General features: G+C 61.6%; 1 protein-coding gene and 1 long non-coding RNA gene across 2 annotated transcripts; one reads left to right on the plus strand and one right to left on the minus strand.

The window, feature by feature from the left end:
* Positions 1-153: 153 nt before the first annotated feature.
* Positions 154-6,514, minus strand: LOC123278932 (uncharacterized). The gene is made up of 3 exons (XR_011496218.1): positions 6,415-6,514; positions 3,565-3,753; positions 154-2,573 (listed from the first exon to the last, which is right to left on the minus strand). It is a non-coding gene; the product is annotated as an uncharacterized lncRNA (long non-coding RNA).
* Positions 5,016-23,065, plus strand: ZSWIM4 (zinc finger SWIM-type containing 4). Its single transcript, XM_044753008.2, has 14 exons — positions 5,016-5,311; positions 7,222-7,423; positions 9,018-9,374; positions 10,887-11,035; positions 11,118-11,268; positions 12,038-12,205; positions 12,763-13,122; positions 14,374-14,511; positions 14,985-15,239; positions 15,719-15,854; positions 18,080-18,234; positions 19,457-19,620; positions 20,770-20,851; positions 21,247-23,065. The coding sequence occupies exons 1-14, from the start codon at positions 5,159-5,161 to the stop codon at positions 22,104-22,106; spliced, it is 3,330 nt and encodes a 1,109-aa protein (XP_044608943.1). The 5' UTR covers positions 5,016-5,158; the 3' UTR covers positions 22,107-23,065.
* The last annotated feature ends 1,306 nt before the right edge of the window (positions 23,066-24,371 follow it).

Below are 24,371 nucleotides of genomic sequence, written 5' to 3' on the forward strand. Positions count from 1 at the left end.
TTTCTTTAGAAAGCAGGGGACAGCCACTGTGGAAGACAGTTTGGTGCCCTCTCAGTAAGTTCAACATAGGTTTGCCACGTGAGCCAGCGGTCCCACTCATAGGCACACACACAGAAGAATTAAAAACAGATTCGAACGACAACTCGTACATATGTGGTCACAGCAGCACTGTTTGCAGTGGCCCAAAAGCGTACACAGCCCGTGTGTCTCTCAGCCCGTCAGCAGACAAACAGGATGTGGTCACGCGGTGGAATATTATTCAGCTGTCAAAAAGGAAGGAAGCGCTGATTCCTGCTACGCTGGGCATGAAGCACAATTGCTCGGTGAGAGCAGCCGGTCACAGAAGGCCACAGACAGTGGTTCCACTGATGTGAAATGTCCGTGACAGGCAAGTCCAGAAACGTGCAGATCCGCGGGGGCCAGGGGAGGGGTGGGGAGTGACTGCTCACGGCGACGGGTTTTTGCGGAGCTGCTACAGATGTTCCGGAACTAGATAGACATGGCTGTGAGATACTGTGAATGTACTAAATGTCGCTTGGTCGCGCACTTTTAAACGATGACTTTTATAGGTGAGTTTTAACCATCAAACGGAAAAGGCAGGGGCAGCAGTTTCACACGCAAAATCGTAACTGACATCTCGAACAGTTGGGAATGGTGGCAGCTGAAGCAGGGCCCTGGCAGTTTGGGGTCCCTTGCAGGGTGGTGGGGCGGGGGGCGGCATGGGCCACCTCAGCGGGCAGGGCTGACTTCCACCCTTCGAGAGGGTCCATTCTGCCCCTTGGGTGTTTATTGCACCCCTACTGTGTGTACAGCCTGGCGCACACTGGGCTGGAAGGGCTGAGAGCTGACGCTCTGGTGGGCATAACGGGAAGCCCCAGCCCCCGCCTCCGCCCTGTCATGCCTCCTGGCCTTCTGCACCTGCTGTTCCCTCCTCCTCTCCACGTCCTCCCAGAGAGCCCTTCTCTGTCCCTGGCCCCCAGGACCAGCCACTGTGCCCCTCCCGTCCGTCTGCAGCTCCGGGCCCCGCCTTTGCCAGTTCGCTGCTGCCCCAGCCACGGGACGGCGCCCGGGCTGCCTGGTCGACAGGCGCTCCTGGAGGGAAGGGATCCCCCCACCTTGCTGCAAGGAGGGCCACGTCTCGGTGACTCCGCGGCGACCGCTCTGTGCATCCTCTCCACACAGCGCGCCCTTCTGGGCTGTGCGGTTGTGGCCTGGTGTCTGCCTTGTCTGCTCCGGGACCGGGAAAATCTGACGGCCACGTACAACCGATTCCAGCCTGTCCGGCAGAGGGTCCGAGGACAGCCCGCCTCCCACATGCAAAAGCCAGTGTCCATCCGGCCGCACGGGTGTTTATGCCCAGAGTCTGATCTGTGAGGGACCTGTTCTCCAGACGCTTCTGAGCCAAGTGTAGCATCTGCCTGGTTCACACGAGTTCAATAGCAGTGTTGGCCCAGGCTCGTCTTCACTGTCTGTCAGAGTCACGATTTCCTCTTGGGATGGTTTCCACCTTTCCCCGTCATCCTCGGTGTCCCTGTCCACCGGAACCTCAAAGGGCCTGGGCTGGGACCCGTGGGCTTGGGGCGCCATCCGGGGCCTCCTGCGGCCACCAGGAGGCGCTGTGAATCCAGGCCAGGCCCACGGATGGCCAAGGGCACTGTCCACTGGCTCCCTTTGTCCCTCTGACCCCAGCCCCTCTGAGGAGGACCCCAGGGGCAAGGAAAGGCATTCAGGCGCGACAGGCATGGGGTCTGGAATGTCACCCACTTGTTCCCCCTCCACCTCCCCAGACAGCATCAACTTCCCATTCCCGCCCTGGGTGACTCCTCCAGCCGAGTGCCTGCCTTGCACCTGCCCACCAGCCCCCCTGCTGCTGGCTCGGAGAGCCCGGACTCTTGGAAACCCCCTCACCTCGCGGGCCTAGGCCAGTTTCTGCCACTTCCTGGCTGTGTGACCTTCAGCAAGTCCCTTCACCTCTCTGAGCCTCAGTTTCCCCATGTTAAATGAACCCTAACCCACCCACCCCCGTGCGGAATTCGGGAGCCTGAAAGCGGAGGGCCTCACAGGTGTGATTGGAGCTGCCGTGCCGAGTCCCAGGGGAGCCAGCCGAGCCCAGCGGCCATCAACTCCCTGCCCGCCCGACCGAGGTCCCTGCCCAGCCGCTTCCGGCCCTTCCTCCGCCGTCCCGCGCCGCCTCCAGTGCCCGTTTTTCCAGGCCGGGTGCTGATGCTCCCCATGACTTTGTGCTTGGAAAGGGGAGGGAAGACACGGAGGAAGCAAGCCTCCAGCTGGGCGCCAGGGGCCGCGGGGACCAGGAAGCGAAACCGCCCAGCCGGTTCCTGCAGTCATGGCCGGGGCCCGCGCGGCTGGCGGAGGGAGGGGCTCCGGGGAAGGGAGGGGACGGGGCGGCGCCCATAGAGCGTTGGCGGCTGGGCTCCAGGGTTGCCCGTTTCCCGTGGGTCTTGAGGACACGTGGGCTTCGGGTCAGGAGCTGCAGATGCCTAGACAGTGAGCTCACGGCGGCGGCCGGCCGGCAGGGTGAACGCAGCTTCCGTTTCCCTGGAGCCCCAGCTCGGCTGCCACAGAAGGGAGGACGTGAGCGGCTGAACCCCCAACCTCGCCTCTCCTGAAAGTGCCGCTGGCAAGAGGCACGTCTGAGATAGGCCTAGAGACCTCATCCTGGGGGCACCCCTATCTTCCCAGGGGCTTTTTGACCCAAGATCGCTGTGTGGCCTTGGGCAACTCTCTGACCCTCTCTGGGCCCCATTCCCCTCATCTGTAAAATCAGAATAGAGTTGGAATAGAATCTTGGTGTTTCCAAAACTCTGCCTTTGATCTCCAGCCAATGTGACAGGACCAGCCCACCCACCTGGGCTTGAATGCTGGCCCAGCCTTTCCTGCTGTGGACCTTGGGCAAGCCACCTTTCTGGGCCTCTGTTTCCTCATCCGTCAGATGGGGATGATGACAATATCCGTATCTACTGTTAGAGAATAAAAGAATGCCTCCCCACCCTGCGATGACCCATTCTCGGCTCCTCCTCCACACCCACTGTTCCCCCGGCCTGGAGTGGCCTCTGATTCAGCATCTGGGGACCCCCCCCTTGGAGCATCCTCGGGGCTGGGAGCCGGGCTCAGCTGGCGTCGTCACAGACCAGATGCTGAGGGGGTCCCCGGGCCCGTGTGTGAGGGGGGCGCCCGGGGCTCTGTCTCTCCCTCAAGTCCTCTGCAGGCGGTGCACGTTCCAGGAAGCCCAGGCCTCCAGGCTGGGTGGCTCAGGCAAGGACCCCCACCCCCACCCCCACCCCTGCCCCGCCCTGAGCCTTGGTTTCCTTGTCTGAGAAAGGGAGGCGCTGGTCCCCACTGTGCAGGTGGTGGAGGGCTCACACTGGGTGACGTGTGGACAGCCGGAGCGCCCTTGAGCGGTCAGGACGCTATCATCACTGCTTTCTGGTGGCTTCTTCCCAAGGCCACCGCCGTCCCATAGGAATGAACCCAAATTCATTTACATTATTTATCATCCATATTTCAACGTGAGCAATATTAAAAATTTCTAATGAGGAATTTTACCTTTTTTTTCCTACCAAGTCTCAGAAATCCGATCTGTGTGTTCCGTTTGTAGCTCAGCGCCGTTCGGGCCAGCCCCATTTCAAGGATGAAAAGGCCACTTATGGCCGGTGGTGACAGCGCAGGTCGGGGGGACTTTACTGAATGGTGGGTTGGGGACTGGCCAGAAAGCGCAGCTGTGAAACGAAGTTCCTGGAAGGAAAAAGCCAGAGTTTCCATATGGGAAGGGGTGGCGGCCGTCACGCCACTGAGGGGCCACCCTGGGTCTTTCCTGCTCTCTAGGTAATTTCGAATGAACAGGAGCAAAGCTGAGTTGGGTCAGTCAGCAAGCTCCAGGCTGAGTGGCTGCTGTCCGCCCGCCGGACAGGTGCTGGCGGCACCGCGGCGCCCGGATCAGACGGGCCACCGCGTCTGGGGGGCTCCCGGCGGAGAGAGCGGGGCCGGAATCGAACCGCTGCCGAAAACAGATCCAGAAACGTAACGATGGTGGAGGGAAGCGGGGCGGAGGAGACCGGCAGGGCTCTCCGAGGACACAGGGAGGAAGGATGCGGGGGCGGGGCCGGCTTCCGGGCCAGAGAGCGTGGCCCCGACCAACCGGGTCAGAAAAAAACAGAGGTGGTCGGACTGGACGTGTATTACGTTGAATTAGGACACTGACATTTCAGTAGGTCAGAAATAGCCGAAAATCCAGTGTCATATGACCACGTAATGGTTAGGGCGTAGAATGGAATAGGGGTTCTTAGCTTGGGGCTCAAGGATGAGCTGGAACTGGGCTCTGTTTCTAGAGAGGGACTCCGCAGCCCCCATGAGGTCTACCAAGGGGCTTGGGATGCCCCCAACCCCCCCCTCCAAAAGCATCACAACTTGACTGGCGCCCAGAGAGGCTGAGAAAGTTCCTCGCATCAGACAGCCCAGACGGAGGAGGGGCCGCGCTGCTGCCCGGGGATCCCGCAGCTCCGTCTCGCTCCCCGGCCGAGCCATGTGGATTGTCCCCTCGCGGCGCCCGGAAGCGACCCTCAGTAAACAAAGCCGTGTGTGGGCGCAGCCCCAGCTGCCCCGGGCGCGCTGTCCAGCCCCCGGGGTGGGGGAGGAATGTTGTGAATGAACCCGGGACCCGCCCCGAAACTCCGCGAGAGGCCGGCGCCGCGGGGGTCCTCCTGCTGTGATTGGCCGCCGGCGCCCCCTGATTGACAGCGCCGTTCGCTGAGCGCTCTGATTGGACCGCCCTGAAAAGACAGGCAGCTCCTGAAACGAATGAGCAGCGGCATCCTGGAAAAGCGTCTGGAGGTGCAGCCAATGGCGGGGGAGGGCCTCGGAGGCCGAGGGGGGTGCCAATGGGGACGGGCGGCGGGGGCGGGACGGCGGCGGAGGATAAAGCGGCGGTCCAGGCAGCTTCATTGTTGTGAAGAGCCTTAAAGGGGCCGTATCGCCCGGCTGGCCCGGCGCGGGGCGGGGGTGGGTGCGGCGGGGGTCCCCGGGCGGCCGAGCGCGGAGGAAGGAGGGAAGGTGGGCTGGTGTCGCGGGAGCCGGCGAAGCGGAGCGGGCATCGGACCGACCCCTCCCCTAAGAGACCCCGCCCCGGCCCCGGCCCGGCCGGATGGACCCCCCCGCGGCCAAGCGGAGCCGGGGCTGCCCCGCGGGACCGGAGGAGCGCGACGCCGGGGCCGGGGCCGTGCGCGGCCGGGGCCGGCCCGAGGCGCTGCTGGACCTCAGCGCCAAGCGAGTGGCCGAGAGCTGGGCCTTCGAGCAGGTGACCGCGGGAGGGGGAGGGGCGCGCCCCCAGCCTCTTCCCGGGCGGCCTTCTCCTCCCCGTCCGTCCCCCGACTCCGGAGCTGCCGCCGTCGGATACGCCCCCGGGGACCCCCCCGAGACCCCCTCGCCCCGCGTCACCGCGCGTACTGCCACCTCCCTCGTTCAAGCCCCGTGACCCACCCCATCCCGTCTCCGCCACCCCTGCTCTCCCGCGCGCAAGACCCAGGGGTCCCTCAGCGCCCGGATCCCGACTCAGGACGCTTCCTTCTCCTCCTGCCCCATGGTCCCCTCGCGGCCCTGGGGACCCCTCTTTCCCACCTCGTCCTCCTCCTCCACTTAGGGCCCCCATCCAATCCTCGCTCCTCTCTCCAGCACCCACAAGCCGCCCCCACTTGGCGACACCCCCTTTCTCAGCCCCTCGAGTCTCACACTCACCTTTCCTGTTCTCCCACCCCAGGAGAGGACTCCCCCATTTCTACAGACCTCAGCCTCCAGAACCCACCTGTCCCATGGGGACCCCCCCAGTGTTCCAGATCCTTCTCTCAGGCCCTGCCCCTCAGCCCCACTCACCCTTCCCCGCCCGCCCTCCCAGCCATCCCAGTCCGTCCAGAGGTGGCAGCGGGGGCGGGACCCGGGGCTCAGGACCAGACAGGTGCACCTGGAACCCCACCTCTGTAGTTTCTAGGGGCTCTTCCAGGATGCCCCAAGTTTGGGGCAGTGGAAGTCTCCTTTCCCAGCCTCAGTGTGGGCCCCTGAGGAGCTGGAGATGTGGCTTGGACCAGACGTGCCTTCTGCAGCCCACCCTACCCGGCCTCCCCCCCACCTCCCCCATCCCCCATCTGACTGTGAGGGGCGTCCCGTGCTCGCTGGCCTCTCCAGAGTTAGGAAGTCTGCCGGGACTGGCGGGTCTGGGCCAGGCGTGGATGGGGCACGCTCTGATTCATGGCCAGGAAAATCCCTCCTTAGTCATCTGCCAACTGTCCCTGAGGCCTGGGCCAGTCGCTCGCCCTCCCACTCCCCCCTGCAACCCCGGCTTGGGGGCTCCAGAGGGTTCCTGCTCCCTCATTGTGTGTGAGACACCCAGAATAATCCTAAACCCACCTTGGGGCTCCCACGTGCCGGCCCTGGCCAGGCCGGGGGCAAGGGAAGCGCTCGCCTGCAGCAGCTCCCAGAATCCTCTGCGGGCCTCTGGGAGTTGTTCTCCTTCCCACTTTGAGGAAGCTGGGGCACAGACAGGCTGAGAAACTTGCCCAAGGTCACCCAGCCCGTGAGTAGCAAGCTTGGATTGGAACGTGGGCTCAACCCGCTCAGCTCATTGCCCAGAGCCCACAGCGGTGGCCAGGACACCCCTCCCTCCCTGGGGGCCCTGGGGAGCTGGGGACAGAGCCTGTCTTGAAAATCGGAGCTCGCCAACTGTGGGCCTCTGAACAAGTGAATGCCTACCTGTGAGCCTCAGATCCCCCAGGCTGCAAAATGGGGTGACAACTAGTGTCACAAGGTTGTTTCTGTGAGAATTAAAAGAAACCGTGTACGTAAAGCATTGAGCACAGTGTGGGCTAAGATAACGTAGGCCTGCTCACTATTCTTGTCACTTCTGTCTTCCTTCCTCCTGCCCCCTCAAAGCCTGGGAGGTGGGACCACCTTACATCAGGACCCTGGGACCTGACACCCAGGAGAGAAGCGGCAGAAAGTTCTAGAACACTAACTGTGAGCCAGATGTTCCTGTAAGCACTTTGCATATTTAATGCATATTTAATCTTCACGATCCCCAGGTGCTGTCAACACCCCACCCCACACTTGAGAAAACCAACGCTCAGGCAGGTGGAGTGACTTGCCCAGGTCCTGTTGCTTGTAAGGGGCAAAGCCAGGATTTGTGCCAGGGTTTCTAACCCACCGGCCCTCCCACAGGTCGAGGAGCGGTTCTCCCGGGTGCCGGAGCCGGTCCAGAAGCGCATCGTGTTCTGGTCGTTTCCACGCAGCGAGCGGGAGATATGTATGTACTCGTCGCTGGGCTGCCAGCCCCCAGAGGGCGAGCATGACGCCCGGGTGCCCTTCACCCGCGGGCTGCACCTGCTGCAGAGCGGGGCCGTGGACCGCGTGCTGCAAGTGGGTGAGTGTGGCCCCCGCCCCGGCCAGCGAGGCAGGGAGGCCTGGAGCAGGCCCGGGCCAGGGGGAGGGCAGGCCCCAGAACCCCGGCTTCCATGCCCAGGGAGGGTTGTGTGAGATATTGCAAGCTCCAGATCAGCCATCTGCCTAGACCTCAGGCAGCGGGCTTAGATGGGGGTGGGGGGAAGGCTGGTGAACCAGGAAGCGGGGGAGGGGAGGCCCCAGAACCCAGGCAGTGGGGCCCAGCTAAGGGTCGAGGACTGAGGCAAAGCCGTTCCTAGGTGGCAGGTGGAGGCCACCGTGGGGGTTGGGGGTAGAAGCTGAGATGGGGTGATGGAGCATCCTAGACCTCAGCTTCAGGCCCAGATGGGGCTGGGGGTGGGGTTATGAGCTCAAGGTGAGAGGTGGTTCTAGAGTCCTGGACCACAGACAGCAGGGGAGGGGAAGAGGTGGTGAGAGGACGTCCCATACCCCGGCAGAGGGACCCAGTGATGCTTTGGGCTCAGGTTTAGAGCCAGAGGTAAGAATGGTCCTAGACCTCAGGCAGCAGGGGCCTAGGTGAGAGTTGGAAGCAGAGATTTAGGGCCAGAGGTGAGAGGTAGCCTTTGACCTCAGGCAGAGACTCAGCTGGAGGTCAGGATCAGAGGTTTAGTGGTGGTCTCAGACCTAAGGCAACGAGGCTTGGGTGGGAGTCTGGGTAGCAGTTTAGGATCAGCTATGAGGTGTGGTCTTAGACCTCAGGCAGTGGGATCCAGGGGAGAAAAGGGGGCAGAGGTTTAGACCTAGAGATGAAAGATGATTCTAGACCTCAGGCAGCGGGGCACACAAGGGGACTGGTGGAGGTTGAGCCAGAAAGCAGGCAAGCTCCGGAACGTGACGTCTGCCATGGGGCATGCCCCGTGTCCCAGCTGGAGGCAGGGGCTCCACCAGGATGACCCTCCCTGAACCCCGGCAGCCTGGGGCCCCCCTGCCTGGACATGACCCAGCCGGCCACAAGCTTGGCTGCCTCCAGCTGGTATGAGGAAGCCGCCGTCTCCCCGCATGACGCAGCCAGGGCCGGCTCGGGCCTGGGCTGCCCAACCAGTTGGATGAGCCTGGCATCTGGGCTCCCCAAGGGCCAGGGAGGGGCAGGGGGTGAGAGGTAGGCTGGCCCCTGGGGAGCCACATCAGCCACTCTCCCCCAAGTGTCACAGGCATCTTCCCAAGAAGGCTAGGGCTCCTGGAGCCCGGGCTGTATCCATGGCAACCCGAGGGCTGAGAACATCGTCATCTCTATAATCTTCAACATCGTCACTACGATACAGTAATATTATTCAGAATTAGAACACGAGCACGTCTTTATTTACAGCTTACTCTATGCCAGCAGTGTTCTAAGCACTAGCCAAAAATTAACTCGTTTAATCCTCGTTACAAACACATGAGGAGGATGTCACTATTTATTCCCATTTGAAAAATGAGGAAACTGAGGCATGGAGACGTTAAGTGACTTGCAGTAGGTTACTCAGCTGGGATTTGTGCCCGGGCCTTGCTGTGCACCGCGGACCAGTGCTGCCCGTCTCTGGGGTGACACAGTGGTGACCTTCTGTCTTTGGTCGTAGGGTTCCACCTGAGTGGAAACATCCGGGAGCCAGGGGGCCCGGGGGAGCCCGAGCGCCTGTACCCTGTCTCCGTCAGCTTTGACCGCTGCAAGATCACGGCCGTGAGCTGTGGCTGCGACAACCGCGACCTCTTCTACTGCGCCCACGTGGTGGCCCTGTCGCTGTACCGCATCCGGCACGCCCGCCAGGTGGAGCTGCGGCTGCCCATCTCCGAGACGCTGTCGCAGATGAGCCGCGAGCAGCTACAGAAGTTCGTGCAGTACCTCATCAGCGCCCACCACACCGAGGTGCTGCCCACTGCCCAGCGCCTGGCCGATGAGATCCTTCTCCTGGGCTCCGAGATCAACCTGGTACACGGTAAGGGCGCCCGGGCTCCCCGCCACCCTGCTTGCCGTGCAACGCGCGCTTGTCACGGACTCCTCAGGTCCCCTTGATCCACGAGTGGGGTGGGGGGAGTACCACCGCCTGAGGTCAAGGTCACACACCGAGTAAGTGGCAGGTCCTGGATTTGCTGTGGCTCTGGGCAGATGAATTGTCACAAGTGAGCCAATGGAGAGAGCCTGAGTTGAGGGAACAAGTGGGAGTTCAGGCCCCAGGGTGGGGGTGTCCCGAGATCACAGGAGCAGGCCTGAGTGTGGAGGGGTGGCGGGCATGTGTGGACATTAGTGGATGTCATGGGTGGGAGACAGACCAGCAGGAATTAGGAGCTCTGAGAGGGTCTGGGGCTACGAGGGGCTGTGTTGCTTCACTATGAGGGCGAGAGGATGGAGTCCCATGGAGACTGGTGGACGGACGAGTGGCGGGTGGGTATTGGAGGGCGGGGATGAGTGGATGCAGGAGGCATTCATGGTGCCGTGTCGGCGTGAACCGATGGTGTGGAAAAATGGGTGATTGACTCGGGGATTGGGGGTTGGTGGGAATCGGAGGCAGGATGGGCTGTAATCGGGGGTTGAAGTAGACTGATGGTGCTGGACAGATGGGAAGGACCAGTGGGGGCAGGCACTGGGGGGAGTTGATGGGTGCGTGGAATGTTCGTCTGTGTGGACAGCCATGGTGGATGGGTTGACTGGGTGGGTGTTTCGTGGAGGGTGGATGGTGGTGGTGGGCGTTTTGGGAGATACATGTGAATGGGCTGTGCGATGGAGAAGAATAGAGAGAAAGTTGGGGTTAGTTGGATGGATGAATAGTATGGTTGTGTGGGTCAGTGGAGAGATGGGTTGGTGGGTATCTCGAGTGGTTGGCACAGATGAGTTGGAAAGACAGATGGGGGGAGTAGGTGGATGGAGGGGTGGACCAGTGGGATAGGTATATAGATAGGTGAGCAGGTGGGAGTTATGGGTAGGGTGGATGGTAGACTAATGGTGTAGATAGGTAGGTTAAGGGTTATGAATGTGTGGGTGGGTAGATGCATGGCATGACATGGGGGCATGGAGAGACAGGTGAGTGGTTTGGATGAATGGGTGGGTGACATTTTGTGTAAAATGGATGGATGGATGGATGGCTAGATGGACAGATGGACACACGGATGGATGGATAGATGGCTGGATGGATGGAGAAGCAGACACACGGATGGATGGCTGGATGGACAGGTGGACACACACATGGATGGATGGCTGGATGGATGGATGGACAGGTGGACACATGGCTGGATGGATGGATGGACAGGTGGACACACGGATGGATGGATGGCTGGATGGATGGACAGGCGGACACATGGATGGATGGATGGATGGGTGGTTTTTCAGGTGGGAAGGATGAGTGATGGATGGAACTTTGGGACGGGTTGGGTGATTTGAAGAACTGGACAACGGCAGGGGCAGATGCCCCCTCTGCCCTGCCCCAGCCTCAGCTTTCCCTCCCTCCCTGCAGGCGCCCCAGACCCCACTGCGGGCGCAGGAATCGAGGATGCCAACTGTTGGCACCTGGACGAGGAGCAGATCCAGGAGCAGGTGAAGCAGCTGCTGTCCAACGGTGGCTACTATGGCGCCAGCCAGCAGCTGCGCTCCATGTTCTGCAAGGTGCTGTGCCAGGTGGCGGGCCCAGGGCTGGAGGGCCCTGGCGCCGGCGCTGCCCCTTCCTCATCGCCCTGCCCCTGCACAGGTGCGGGAGATGCTGCGGATGCGTGACTCCAATGGGGCACGCATGCTGATCCTCATGACCGAGCAGTTCCTGCAGGACCCGCGCCTGGCCTTGTGGCGGCAGCAGGGCGCCGGCATGACGGACAAGTGCCGGCAGCTGTGGGACGAGCTGGGTAAGGTTCACCCCTGAGCGCGGTGGGCGCCGGCCAGCGCCAGCTGCCAGGTCTGGCCCCTGAGTCCTTCCTCCGTGAACTGGCCCCTCCGCTGTGAGAGGCCCGACCTGGGTGCTGGGCCACAGCAGGACCTGGGAGAGACTGACTCCCTGCCTTGGGGAGCCCACAGCTCCCGGGGGCCGGCAAGGCACCGCTGCAGACCCGCAGGCCGGGCGCACGCCTTCTCCACAAGGGCCGATAGCCAGTAGTTTGAGCTCTGCAGGCGTGTGATGTCTGTCACAACTACTGGGTTTTGCCCGCTGGAGAGAGAGAGAGCCCCTGCATGCATGCCCACTGGGCGTGGCAGCGCCCCAACGAAACTGTATTCATGGACACTATTTACTTATTTGAATTTCATATAATTTTCTCGAGTCACAAAATATTCTTCTTTTGATTTATTTTCCCCCCACCATTTAAAAATGTAAAAATAAATCTTAGCTCACAGGCTGTTCAAAAATAGGGGGCGGGTTCGATTTTCTCCGTGGGCAGTAGTTGACTGACCCCCGTGAGAGATGGTGATAAATTCTACAGGGGAAAAAAACAGCAAGAGGACTTTGGCAGCCTGGGTTCAAATGCTGCCTTCCCCGTTGTGTGACTTGGGGCAACTGCTTGTACCTCTCTGTAACCTCAGAGGCTCGAGGTGAGGGTTAAGCAGAGAGCAGCAGGCAGGCCCTCTGTAAGTGAATGCTGAGCCTGCCCCAGGCCCACATCCGCCGCCCTCCCTCCCCAGGGGCCCTGTGGGTGTGCGTCGTCCTGAGCCCCCACTGCAAACCAGAGGAGCAGGCGAGCTGGCTCCAGCTGCTTGGCCAGTGGGACAAGCTGGACGTGTGCCCACTGGAAGAAGGCAATTACTCTTTCGATGGCCCCAACGTTCGGCCCACTGTGGCCCTCAGCCCAGGTAGGAGAGGGGCCCCTACTGCCCCCCCACCAAACCGTCACCACCTCCTACGGCCCAGCCCTGCCCGACTGCCCCCCAGGAGGAGGTGAGTGCCCAGGGCAGGGGCGGGAGAGCCTTCAGACCCTGCAGTTGTGGGCTGGTCTCCTGACCCAGCCTCCTCCTGGGGGGAGGCAGGGATGGGGGCGGGGAACAGAGAGAGAGGGAGGGAGAGAGTGAGAAGAGAGAAGCAGAAAGGGAGGGAGAGAGACAGACAGCGGAGGAGAGAGAGGAATGGGGGCTGGAGAGAGAGATGGAGAGAGGAAAAGAGGACTGTGTGTGGGGGAGAGATGGACACATACAGTTCACTCAGCTGTCCACCTGTGTGGACAGGGCTCTAACTCCCCCCCTGCCGCACACGCACACCTGTGCCTTTGAAAGGCTGCTGCATGTATTTGGGGAGGTGACACCCATTGCTGCACCCACAGTCTCTCCCAGCTGGCATTCGGGGGGGAGGACCTGGCTGTGGCCCGACCGCCAGGATCTGCCTCACCAGGCTGTGCTGGACGCCTCTCCTGCAGGCGCGGAGGGGGAGGAGGAGGAGGAGGAGGTGGCAGCTGCAGGTTCCCGCCACACCGTATTCGGCCGCGCCCTGCAGGCCGGGTCCCTGCGCTGGAGCGACGCCCACCTGCAGAGGATCCTGGCCAGTGACTCCTACGGCCCCAGCCTCACCGGCAACGTGGGCAGTGACAAGCCGATCTTCGACCCCCAGGGCCACCCACTGTGGCTGGGCGAGCCCTTCCCCACCGCCTGTGCCCGGGTGGACACCCTGCGTGCCCACGGGTACCCCCGCCAGGCCCTGCGGCTGGCAGGTGCCGTGGTCAACACGCTCCGGCTGCAGCGGCGACAGCAGTTTGAGACCTACAAGCAGCAGAAGAAAGGTAGGCACCAATATTATCACCATGTCCGGGGGGCTGTGGCAACCCAGAGGGTCTGTGGTACCCCTCAGGGTCCCACCAGGAAAATGGAACCGCTCTCAGGGGCCTTGAGCAGAAAGGAGTCTATCCAGGGGACTGAGGGCTCACAAAACCACTGGCAGGGCTGCAGCATCGAAAGCCAGGGAGGCCGCTGCTCGGGGTCAAGAACTTGAACTTCAGAAGCACAGAGACTGCCGCAAACTGCTGACAGCTCAGCGGCTGGCGGCCCTGGCGGGGGCAGTTCCCAAGAGGACACCCAGAACCTGCCGGCAAACCTCCTGCCTGCGCCTGCGGACAGCTGCACACCTGCTCACCGGCCCTCGTCCTCTCCCACCTGCCACTCCTCACACAAAGGAGTCTGGGGAATGTAGTTTCTAAGGGTCTGGCCCCTGCAGTAGCAGGCGGGTGCCAGCCATATGCCTTTCAGGAACATGGACCCAGTGAGGCCAGACCTTCTGATTTTTCAAGACAGGCCAGAAATCTGGATTATTTGATGTGGAATTTACTGATTTTTTTAAACATGGGCAACAGTTCAAATTTGTATTAGGAAAAAAACCCCACACCATATGGGGGATAAAGACCCATGTTTGTGGACTAGATAAGGGGCAGCAGGAGGGGCCCCAGGTGCGTCCTCTGGGTGGCAGGGTTGCGTTGATGGGTCAGTTCTCAGGAGATTGAACGCAGGGTGTAATGGAAACATGGGGCATGTGGGTCCCTAGCAGAGCCCTGACCCGACCTAGAGGCCTGGGGAAAGCCCTCCAGAGGAGATGAGAGCTAGGCTGAGAGCTTAAGGATGTATAGGAGTTTCCCCGGAAAAGGGGAGGGAGGAACAGTGTTCCAGGTAGAAGGAACAGCATGCACAGGAGCCCAGAGGCAAGAGAGAGCTTGGCTTGTGCAAGGACATTGGAGGGTGGCTGCCACGGAGCCCTGAAAGCTGGTTGGGCTTGAGAGAGGTGGGAGGGATTAGGGTTATGAGGAGGATGACACTGGTTGGATGTATTAGAAAGTGCATGGTTTTGTCCCTGTGTCCTGCCAGGCCTGGGTCTGGCTCTGGGGGCGAGAGCTGCTGCAGAGCTAGAGGGGCAGAGAAAATGGCTGCTGAGTGGGCAGGTGGTGGGCAGGCATGGGGAGGCTGAGCTTGGGGTTCAGGGAGAGGAAGGCCCCCCGGGGGTTTAGGAGAGTAGGCGTGCACTGAGCCTCTCTTCCTGCCTGCAGAGCTGCTGCAGAAAGGCTCCACCTGCATCACCAACACCGAAGGATGGGTGGGCCACCCCCTGGACCCCATTGGCTGCCTCTGCAGGGCGCTCCTGGAGGCCTGTCGCCTGGAGGAAGAGACCCTCACCCTTTACCCAGGTACCCACATTGGGTTGCCCTGGAAGAAGTGGGACAAACCCGACACCTTGGCCCCGCCCCCTAGCTGGTACCCCCTAAGCAGTGAGCCCACCCCCCCCACGCTTGGCCACGCCCCCGACCATAATCCCATAGCCGGTGAGACCACGTCCCTGCATTTGGCCACGCCCCCGGCCGGTACCCCTAAACAGTGAGGCCACGCCCCTAGCCCATACCCCTAGAATGAGGTCACGCTCCTACGCTTGGCCACGCCCCCTCGCCAGTGCACGGAACCAGTAGGCTTAGCTTCTCCTGAAAGTGAGGCCACCATAGGCCTAACTGCTGCTAGAAGGCGGGCCCCACCCCCTGGTGAGTGCTGGGAGCATCCGTGCTCCCTGTGAACCTCACCCCGCCACTCTCCATGCTTGAGGTCAAGGGCCACTGGGGTCCCAGGAAAGGGGGTCCCCTCCAGCAGCTCTCGTGACCGTCTCCCACAGACTCAGGCCCGGAGAAGCGGAAGGTGGCCTACCAGCACGTACCTGTGCCTGGGAGCCCCGGGGAGTCCTACTTGGCGCTGGCGCTGGAGGTGGCCCTGCTGGGTCTGGGGCAGCAGCGGGCCCTGCCCGAGGGGCTGTACGCCCAGGACAAGGTGGTGCGCAACGAGGAGCAGCTGCTGGCCCTGCTAGAGGAGGTGGAGCTGGACGAGCGGCTGGTGCAGGTGCTGCGGAAGCAGGCGGGGCTCCTGCTGGAAGGTGAGCCCGGTTGCTGCTGCCCCAGCCCCGCCTCCTGGTCCTTACAGCCCGGTGGTACCTTGACTGTTCCTGATAGGCGAGATCCTGCCCTCGGCCCCCTCCCCCAGCCGTGCTGGCAGCCAATAGCTGCCGCGCTAGTGGTGAAGCCACGCTCCCGAGCCACGCTGGCAGCCAATGAGCCTAGTCGCTGAGGCCCGGCCGGACGTTATTGGCTTTGCCCTTTTGCTGCCTTGGGGGCCCGGCCCCCTAAGGCAGGGAGGAGCTCCCGGTGCCGGTCAGACCCACGTCCCTGCTCTGGCCCCACCCTGCCTCTGAGTCCTGCCCCCGACCTAGGGCTGCCCAGGATCCCCTCTGACCCCTAGCCCAGCCAGTCTATCCTGGGGTCCGCACATCCCCTACTCAGAGCCTGGGCCTGGGGAGACCTGGGAGGGGCGGAGGTGAGCCCACACCTGGGGACTGAGCTCCCGCTGCCCCTCCAGGGGGTCCGTTCAGCGGCTTCGGAGAGGTGCTGTTCCGGGAGAGCGTGCCTATGCACACCTGTGCCCGCTACCTGTTCGCCGCGCTGCTGCCCCACGACCCCGACCTGGCCTACCGCCTGGCGCTGCGAGCCATGAGGTGAGGACAGCGATGGCTGGGGGCTCGGCCGGCGGCGGGCAGGAGCTGGCTGGGAGGCGTGCTCGATCGTCCATTCTCTTACTTTAAATTTGAGAAATCTCCATGTGGCACAGAATTCAGTCCTTTTCCAGGCAGATTTGTCCCAACTCCCCCCCCCCCAAATCTCTCTGAAGACAAGCAGTGTTACCACTTTCTTATCTATCCTGCAAGAGTAGACATTTCTGCAAACCCATAATTTCAATGAAATTGAAAATTCATTCTCCTTTCACACCTAGGCTACGTCCTGTACCTGTTGTCACTGAACATTGGATCTTAAAGGCTTTGTCCTATCACACAGCATGTGAACCACGGTGTCCATGCGGGGACGCACCAGCAAAGAGCCAGGCTGGAGTTGACAGACATTTACACTGTTTCCAGAAAAATGTTGCAATGAATAATCTTGTTACATTTCTCACCTGCAGCAGCAGACCACAGAAGCAGAGTTTTGAAAGCTGTCTGTATGGTAAACCATGCCCAGCAAATAAGATGCAACCTGGGCCTGTCCTCTGAGCCCGGCCACCAGAGATAGCAATTAACAATTTGGGTGCATCTTTCCAGAATATTTAGAAAGAACAGACTGTCAGAGCTCTGATTTAGGGAACACTCTTTTCTGTGCAAGGCTTTTTTCTAAGCCAGGGCCCAGCAAATTACAGCCCACGGGCCAAATTCGGCCCGCCACCTGTAACCTCCTGGGCCCGCTACAGCCCCCCAGATAAGAATGGTTTTTACATTTTTAAATGATTGGAAAAAATCAAGAGAAGATTCTGTGACACATGAAAAGAATCTGAACCTCTGATTTCAGTGTCCAGAAATGAGGTTCTGTCGGCACACAGCCGTGCTCACGTGTTTGTGTGTTGTCTGGCTGCTTTTGCCAACAGTGACAGACTGAGTCGTTGGGACAGAGACCAATGGCCTGCAGAGCAGAAAATATTGGCTGTCCGGCCCTGTGCCATAAAAGGTGCTGACCCCTGACCTAAGTCCAGGACGCACGTGACCCCATAGAATCTTCTAAACAACCTAGGAAATCAGCACGTTTGCCTGCATTTTACACATTACAAAACCAGTGTAGATGGGTCCAAAGGCACACAGAGAGAACATTGGATACTGTTTGGAACCAGAATAGTCTTGACTCCTATTTCATGCTGTTGATCACATCTGACAACTTTGAAGAACTTTCTAAACGAAATATATGTGTATGGTGCACCTTAAGGGGGATGTCGAGTCATTCAACAGACATCTCTTGTTCCCCTTGTGTGTATAGGCATTGCTCTAGCTGCAGAGATGCAGCTGTGAGCGAAAGAGTCACAAATTCCTGCCCTCTGGGAGCTGGCATCTTAGTGAGACAGTAAATAAGTTAGTAGGTGAACTATGCTGCGTGTCAGATGGTGACACACAAGAAAGGGTGGAAGGAGTTGGGAGTGGGAAGTTGCAATTTCACATGTGGTGGGGGGCGCGGCGGTGCGGGGGTTGGCTGTCAGGGAAGAACTCACTGAAAAGTATTTGAGGGGCCACCCCGTGGCTGAGGGGTTAAGTTCATGCGCTCCGCTTCAACGGCCCAGGGTTTTGCCAGTTCAGATCCTGGGCACGGACACGGCACCGCTCTTCAGGCCATGCTGAGACAGCGTCCCACATGCCACAACTAGAAGGACCCACAGCTAAAAATATACAACTATGCACTGGGGGAATTTGGGGAGAAAAAGCAGGAAAAAAAAAGAAGATTGGCAACAGTTGTTAGCTCAGGTGCCAATCTTTAAAAAAGAAAAAATTCCTCTGTTAAAAAAAAAAAAGAAAAGTATTTGAGCAAAGACCTGAAGGTGGTGAGGGAGGGGCCACAAGGATGTCTGGGAAAGAGCGCTCCAGGCAGTGGGAGCAGCCTGTGCAAAGGCCCTGTGTTGGACTGTGCTTGGTTGTGTGTGAGGGACATTGAGGGGAACAGTGGCTGGAGCAGAGTGAGCAAGGGGAGGGCGTCATAGAGGGAGTAACAGGCCACATCAGGACATAAATAATCCCCTTAATGAGCCCTTGGTGTGCGAACAGAGCATTGTTTATTTGATCTTCCCCATGGAGACGGGCATCAGCAACACTGCAGTGACCATCTCGCACACACGTCCTCCGTCTCCCTGGGGGCCCAGGGCTTTGCCGGCCCAAGGGATGGACTTGAGGGCCCACTTCTCCCCTCCCTGCAGGCTGCCTGTGCTGGAGACGGCATTCCCCGCCGGAGAGGCTCACGCCAGCCCACTGGACTCCGTCATGAGCAACCGCTTCCCCCGCTGGTTCATCCTTGGCCACCTGGAGACCCGCCAGTGCGAGCTGGCCTCCGCCATGCTGACGGCCGCCAAGGGTGAGGATGGCGGCTGCCCCCGGCCGTCCCCCATCCCCCTCCTCTGCCACCTCCTCCTCCCTCCATTCCCTCATTCCTTCCCCCTCCTTTTTGTCCTTTTACCAAATTCCACCCTTCTCCCGGCACTCCCCCTGGGTGCCCAGGACGCAGCAGTGAGCACACCGTCCCAGGTCCCGTGCCCTGTGGTACATTCTAGCGGGGTGGACAGTCAGCTAGGGGGCAAAGGTTGACATTGAAGCCACGATGTGAAGGTGGGCGGAGCCCTGCCGGTCCCTGGTCTCCTCAGGCTGCTGTAACATAACCCCAGGCGGGCGGTTGAGATCCCAGACACTCATTTCTCTCGGTCCTGGAGGCTGGAGTCCAGGACCAGGTGCCCGCAGGGTCGCTTCCTGGTGAGGGCTCCTCCCGGCTGTGGACGGCCGCCTCCTCACTGTGGCCTCACACGGCCGAGAGGGTGCTCTGGTCTCCTCTTCTCACAGGGTGCCCATCCCATCACGGGCCCACCCATGACCACACCTCACCCCATCACTCCCAAAGGCCCTGCCTCGTAATGCCATATGCCAGGGTTAGGGCTTCAGTGGGCAAATTTGGGGACACAGTTCAGTCCATAGCATCTGGGAAGAGCATTCCAGGCAGAGGGAACAGCCAGTGCAAAGGTCCTGAGGCTGGACTGTGCCTGGTATATTTGAGGGACAGAGAGGAGGCCTGTGTGGCTGAGCAGAGTGACAGAATTGTCAGATCTGGGCCAGTGATAATCGTGGTAACAAAAGCTCACATTTGTGGAGCTCTTGCCATTTAAGGCCTTTGCAAGAATGGGCTCACCACGGCCCTGTGAGGCAGGTACCAGGGCCTTAGTACAAGCTGTTTTACAGATAGGACAGCCAAGGCACAGAGAGGTGAAGTGACTTGCTCAGGGTCACACAGCTAGTGAGTGGCAGGCCAGGGATTTGAACTGTGGCATTTTGGGTCCAGAATCGATGCCTGTGACAATTAGGGGTCCAGTGGATCCCTAGGTGGCTTCCTCCCACTGGAAGGAGGACAGAGAGACGGGGCAGGGGCAGTGCTGAGAGCGGGCTGGATCTTCATGGAACCATCGCCAGGTGTTCCCTCCACGCTCACACACGCGCACCTGTGTGGCAGAACCTGCAGGAACAGGTCAGCCAGCGACAGGGGCTGGTGCCCAGTGTCCCAACGGTGGCCTCTATCCCCGCCCCCACCCCAGGAGACCCCAAGTGGCTGCACGCGGTACTGGGCTCCATCCGGCAGAACATTCACTCACCGGCCCTGCTCTTCAAGCTGGCGCAAGACGCCTGCAAGACGGCCACCCCAGCCGGCGCACCACCGGACAGCACCCTGCTGGGCATCGCGCTCGAGCTTGGCCTGCAGGTGCTGGCCGCGGGGGGCGGGGGGGGGGGGGGGGGGGGAGACTGCCGCCTGAGGGCGGGGCCTGTGTGAGCCACCACCTCTGGGGGTGGGGCCACAGGGGGCCACCCCTCTAACGGAGCGTCCTGGGAATGAAGGAATGGAGTCCCTAGTAGGGATGGGTCTATGAATGCGGGACTCAGTGGCAGAGTCAGAAGGTGAGAATCCACTTCTGGGGGTGTGGCTGAGGCCGAGGAGGGGGCTCACGGCTCCTGCAGGTAAGTGGGGCCACAACAGGGAGCACAGCCTAGAGGTGCTGGCGTGGGGGCTGGTGTCCTTATGCTTAAGGACCACGGGTGGGCGGGGCTGAAGCTGAGGGGCACAGCCTGCCAATAAGGAGCTTTCTTGGGGGCGGAGCCTGAGGGGATAGACAGGCATGGAGCCCGGGGGCCGGGCCTCAGGGACGGAAGTAAAACGAGAATAAGGAACAGCTTGGAGCAGGCTTCCAGGATGGCGTGGGCCCTTCTCAGTAGAACTGGCAAGCAAGGGACCCGAAGGAGGCCGAACTGACCCCAAACAACCTCCTGTAGGGGATGGAGCCGCTGCGGGGAGGATGTGGAGGGCAAGATAGGAGTGGAGCTTTAGAGAGGAGACGCGCTCCTTAGAAGCTTCCAGAAGGCAGGTCCATCAGACAGGACCTGGGGATAGGGCCTGGGGGGAGGGCCAGCAAGGAGGGTGCTTAGTGGGGGTGGGACCTGAAGAGAAGTGGGGCCTGTGGGTCAGGTGCTTTGGGGCTACAGAGGGAGACATGAAGCTTGGAACTTTCCGGAGAGAAGGGACAGGTGGGCTTGTCCAGAGTGGAAGCCCTGGGGCCTCAGATAACAGCAATAGTGGCAGTAATAGTAATGGCTGGCACCAGCTGGGCTCCTCAGAGCAGCAGACACTGTGCACAGAGCTGTGCCGACGTCATTTCCTTCTTGCCAGCCCCGGGCGGTAGACACGGTTGTTCCCCCCACCTTACAGGTGAGGAGGCTGAGGCCGCTGGCCCAGACCGTGTGGCTCCTTGGTTCAGTCCCTAACTCCCAAGTCTTCCCGGACCCCTCTGGATCCCTGACCCCCCCGAGACCAGCCCAAGGTTTTGGGTGACCCTTCCCTCCGCCTTCCACCCTGCAGGTGATGCGGATGACCCTGAACACCATGACGTGGCGGCGGAGGGAGATGGTGCGCTGGCTGGTCAGCTGTGCCACGGAGATCGGTGAGAGTCCCCGAGGGGAGCATCCCTGTTCTGCTTCTCCAGGTGTCACATGGGAGCCGGGCAGGCATGAGAGAGAAGCCAACTTTTCTCTGACTCCAGCCACTGCTCAGGGCCAGGCCGAAGGGGATGTCGGGCGGGGGGCTGGCCAGGCTAATGTGGCTTGGGTAAGGGACAGTGGCTCCACGGCTTGGCCCCACATACATGTTCCCACCCAATCCGGCGGCCCCTGCTTCTTTGGAGAGGTAAAGTGCAGTTTCTGTCCATCTTGGGTGGAGGGGGAGGGAGTGCATGTCCAGTCCTGGCTGGTGGGGATGGCAGTGCTGGGGTCAACCCCTGCGCCCACACCACTTCCCTGCCCCTCCTCCTGACGGGTTTCGCCCTCTGACCTCCCCCAGGCCCAGAAGCCCTGATGAACATCATGCAGAATTGGTACTCCTTGTTCACCCCAGTGGAGGCGGCCACCATCGTGGCCGTGACAGGCACCACTCATGCCACACTGTTGCGGCTGCAGCTGGACACGGCCCGGCGGGAGGAGCTGTGGGCCTGCGCCCGCACCCTGGCCTTGCAGTGTGCCATGAAAGACCCTCAGAACTGTGCCCTGCCCGCCCTCACCCTGTGCGAGAAGAACCACGCAGCCTTTGAGGCGGCCTACCAGATCGTGCTGGACGCTGCGGCTGGTGGCCTGGGCCACGCCCACCTCTTCACCGTAGCCCGCTACATGGAGCACCGCGGCCTGCCGCTGCGGGCCTACAAGCTGGCCACGCTGGCCCTGGCGCAGCTCAGCATTGCCTTCAACCAGGACAGCCACCCGGCCGTCAACGACGTGCTCTGGGCCTGCTCACTCAGCCACTCGCTGGGCCGGCACGAGCTTTCGGCCATCGTCCCCCTCATCATCCGCAGCGTCCACTGCGCCCCCATGCTCTCTGACATCCTGCGCCGCTGGACTCTCTCAGCACCCGGCCTGGGGCCCCTGGGGGCCCGCCGGGCTGCCAAGCCACTGGGCACCGACCGGGCGCCACTCTGCCAGCTCCTGGACGCTGCGGTGGCAGCCTACATCACTACCAGCCACTCCCGCCTCACGCACATCAGCCCGCGGCACTACGGCGACTTCATCGAGTTCCTGGGCAAGGCGCGAGAGACCTTCCTGCTGGCGCCCGATGGGCACCTCCAGTTCGCGCAGTTCTTGGAGACCCTGAAGCAGACCTACAAGGGCAAGAAGAAGCTGATGCTTTTGGTGCGGGAGCGTTTCGGCTGAGGACTGCAGGCAGGCGGTGGCCTCGCCCCGCAGCACCCGCTCCCCATCGGGGGCCTCAACACTGGGGGCCCACGGGCATTTCAGTATTAAGTCAGGGACGGAGCCCAGCCGGAGCTAGGGGGTCTTGTCTGCCCGCCCCCCAAGCCTGGAAGGAGGTAGGAGGTAGGGGTCCTGCCACGTGTGTGCCTAGCAGTGTGCAAGCGAGTGTTCGAGACTCGAGGATCAGAAGCCATACCACCACCCAGAGGCCTGGAAGAGGGTGTGAGCTTGGGCAGCTGGTATGACCCCACCTCGGGCACCCCAAAAGCAATAGGCAAGCACCACCTCCCCAGAGTTGTAGGTCTGCCTTGGGCTGTGCTGGGCCGTGGCCGGGGCTGGGAGGCAGGACTTCCAGCAATGGGCTCTCCAACTCAGTGCAGCACACCCTCCCTGCACCCCGCCCAGGGTGGCCAGGGGGCTTGTGTTAGGGCGTTTCGATCTCCTTTTGTACTCTCTCTCTCTGCCTCAGGAGCCCCATTCCACAGCCCTGCGCCCCCTCCAGGCTGCCCAGCTGGACCAATGGCCCACCCCCACTGAAGGATTTGAAGAGGCCTCAGGCCTCGGCCACATACCTCACCCCGTCCGGCCAGGACTCCCATTCCTATAGGTGCCGGGGTCCCAGGGCGGGCTGGGGGTCACTGCTGCCCCTCCCCTTACCTGTCAGTCACTGGACATACAACTCAGGAACCGAGCCAGGCTCACACTGTCCTCCAAAGCTGGTGTTAGGAGACAAGCACAGGCCAGCCAGGGGCCCCAGCCCCACCCGGGTCTGGGCTTCTGGCCCTGGCCCTCTCCTGCCTCCCTGCCGCCTCCATCTCTCCCCCTCCCTGTATCTCCCTCCATTCGGCCTGCCTTTCTGTTTGTGTCTCCCAGCCGCTCCCCTCTGTCTCGTCTCCTCTTGTAATTAAGGACAAAGGATCACATCATTTTGTAACTCGTTTCTATTTATTGAACCATATATTGTATTTTCCTTTTTTTTTTTTAAAGATTGAACACAGCGTTTTCTTTTTGCTTTTATTTTGGGAGTGAGGGTGTCCTCGCCGCGCCCCCCTACCCCCAGGGCCCTCTCTCCCCGCCATCGAGGAGCTCCCGCCTCCCCGTCCCCGGGCGCAGCCTGCAGCGCGGGGTGCCCGGCAAGCGCGTGCCGGCTGCACCCGGTGGCCCGAGTGCGGCTGACAGCGGGCGAGGCCCCCGGCTGCGTCTCGCCGGCGAGCGGGCGGGGCTTCCCCGTCTGGGCTCGTGCGCCCTGACGAGCCTCCCAGTCCCCGGATGGAGCGCGGCCGCCTCCGCCCCGGGCCCCAAGCGCCCCGGCAGCCCGGGGCAGGCGAGGACAGGCGCCCGGGGGCGGGGCCGGCCGCCAGGCGGCGCGCGCAGCCGGGGCGGGGCTCCGGCGGCGCTGGGCTCGGCGATTGGCTCGCGGCACCGCCCTCCGGTCGAGAGGGCCAATAGGAGGTGGCCCCGCCCCGCGCGGCCCCGCATGTATGTGTGGGCGGCCCCGCGCGCCCGAGCGCCGCCTGGAGGCCTAGGGGAGGGGCAGCCGTGGCCCCGGCCCCTGTGGTCCCCGCCGCCCGCGCGTGTCGTCGTCCCCGGACCTGGGGCGCCACTCGGGGCCGAGTCACACCCGAATGTCTCCGTTCACACGCACCGCAAGCCCGAGTTCCCTGCCCGCACCGACCGTTCCGAGGCACCCCAGATCCCACTCCGAGCCCGAGCTGTCCCTTGCGTCTCAGTCACCCCCAAGTGTCACCAGCTCAGGTCCCAGTCACCTCCAAATGCCCCGCGTTTCCCTCAGCGTCACCCACCCCCACCTCGGACTGGGCTCCAACCTCCTCGCCCCAGGCACAGAGCGTCCCCATTGTGACTGCGTCTAGGTCCCTCTCCCTGTCACCTCATCGGCCCGAGAGTCAGTTCCTCCAGCCCGGGGTTTCCCTCGGGGTCGCTGCCCAACTCCAGCGTACCCCTCAAGGTCACCTTTCCACCCTCTCCACCCACGTGACTCAATTGCCGCCTTCCAGAGAACAGGTGGGGCCTTCCTGGGAACAGGTGGGATGGGGTGGGGATGGGGATCCGTGAGGTCAGGAGTCCCGGCTGCCAGGACCATAAAGCCAGGCTGGTCGACCCTCCTGGAACAAAGCTGGAACTCGGGGATGGGAGGCACGAGGGAATCACAAACCACCAGACCTTCAGGAAGGAGGCAAGGCAGCTCTTATTTAACTGGACAGCAGG

The sequence above is a fragment of the Equus asinus genome, chromosome 20 (genome assembly GCF_041296235.1).
Source record: "Equus asinus isolate D_3611 breed Donkey chromosome 20, EquAss-T2T_v2, whole genome shotgun sequence".
NCBI classification, from domain to species: domain Eukaryota; kingdom Metazoa; phylum Chordata; class Mammalia; order Perissodactyla; family Equidae; genus Equus; species Equus asinus.

Bases quoted from the DNA above. Each gene is read 5' to 3' on its own strand.
- ZSWIM4 (XM_044753008.2), top strand. From the start codon at position 5,159: ATGGACCCCCCCGCGGCCAAGCGGAGCCGGGGCTGCCCCGCGGGACCG. The intron at 18,235-19,456 runs GTGAGGATGGCG...CCCCCACCCCAG, and splicing joins CATGCTGACGGCCGCCAAGG to GAGACCCCAAGTGGCTGCAC. The intron at 19,621-20,769 runs GTGCTGGCCGCG...TCCACCCTGCAG, and splicing joins CGCTCGAGCTTGGCCTGCAG to GTGATGCGGATGACCCTGAA.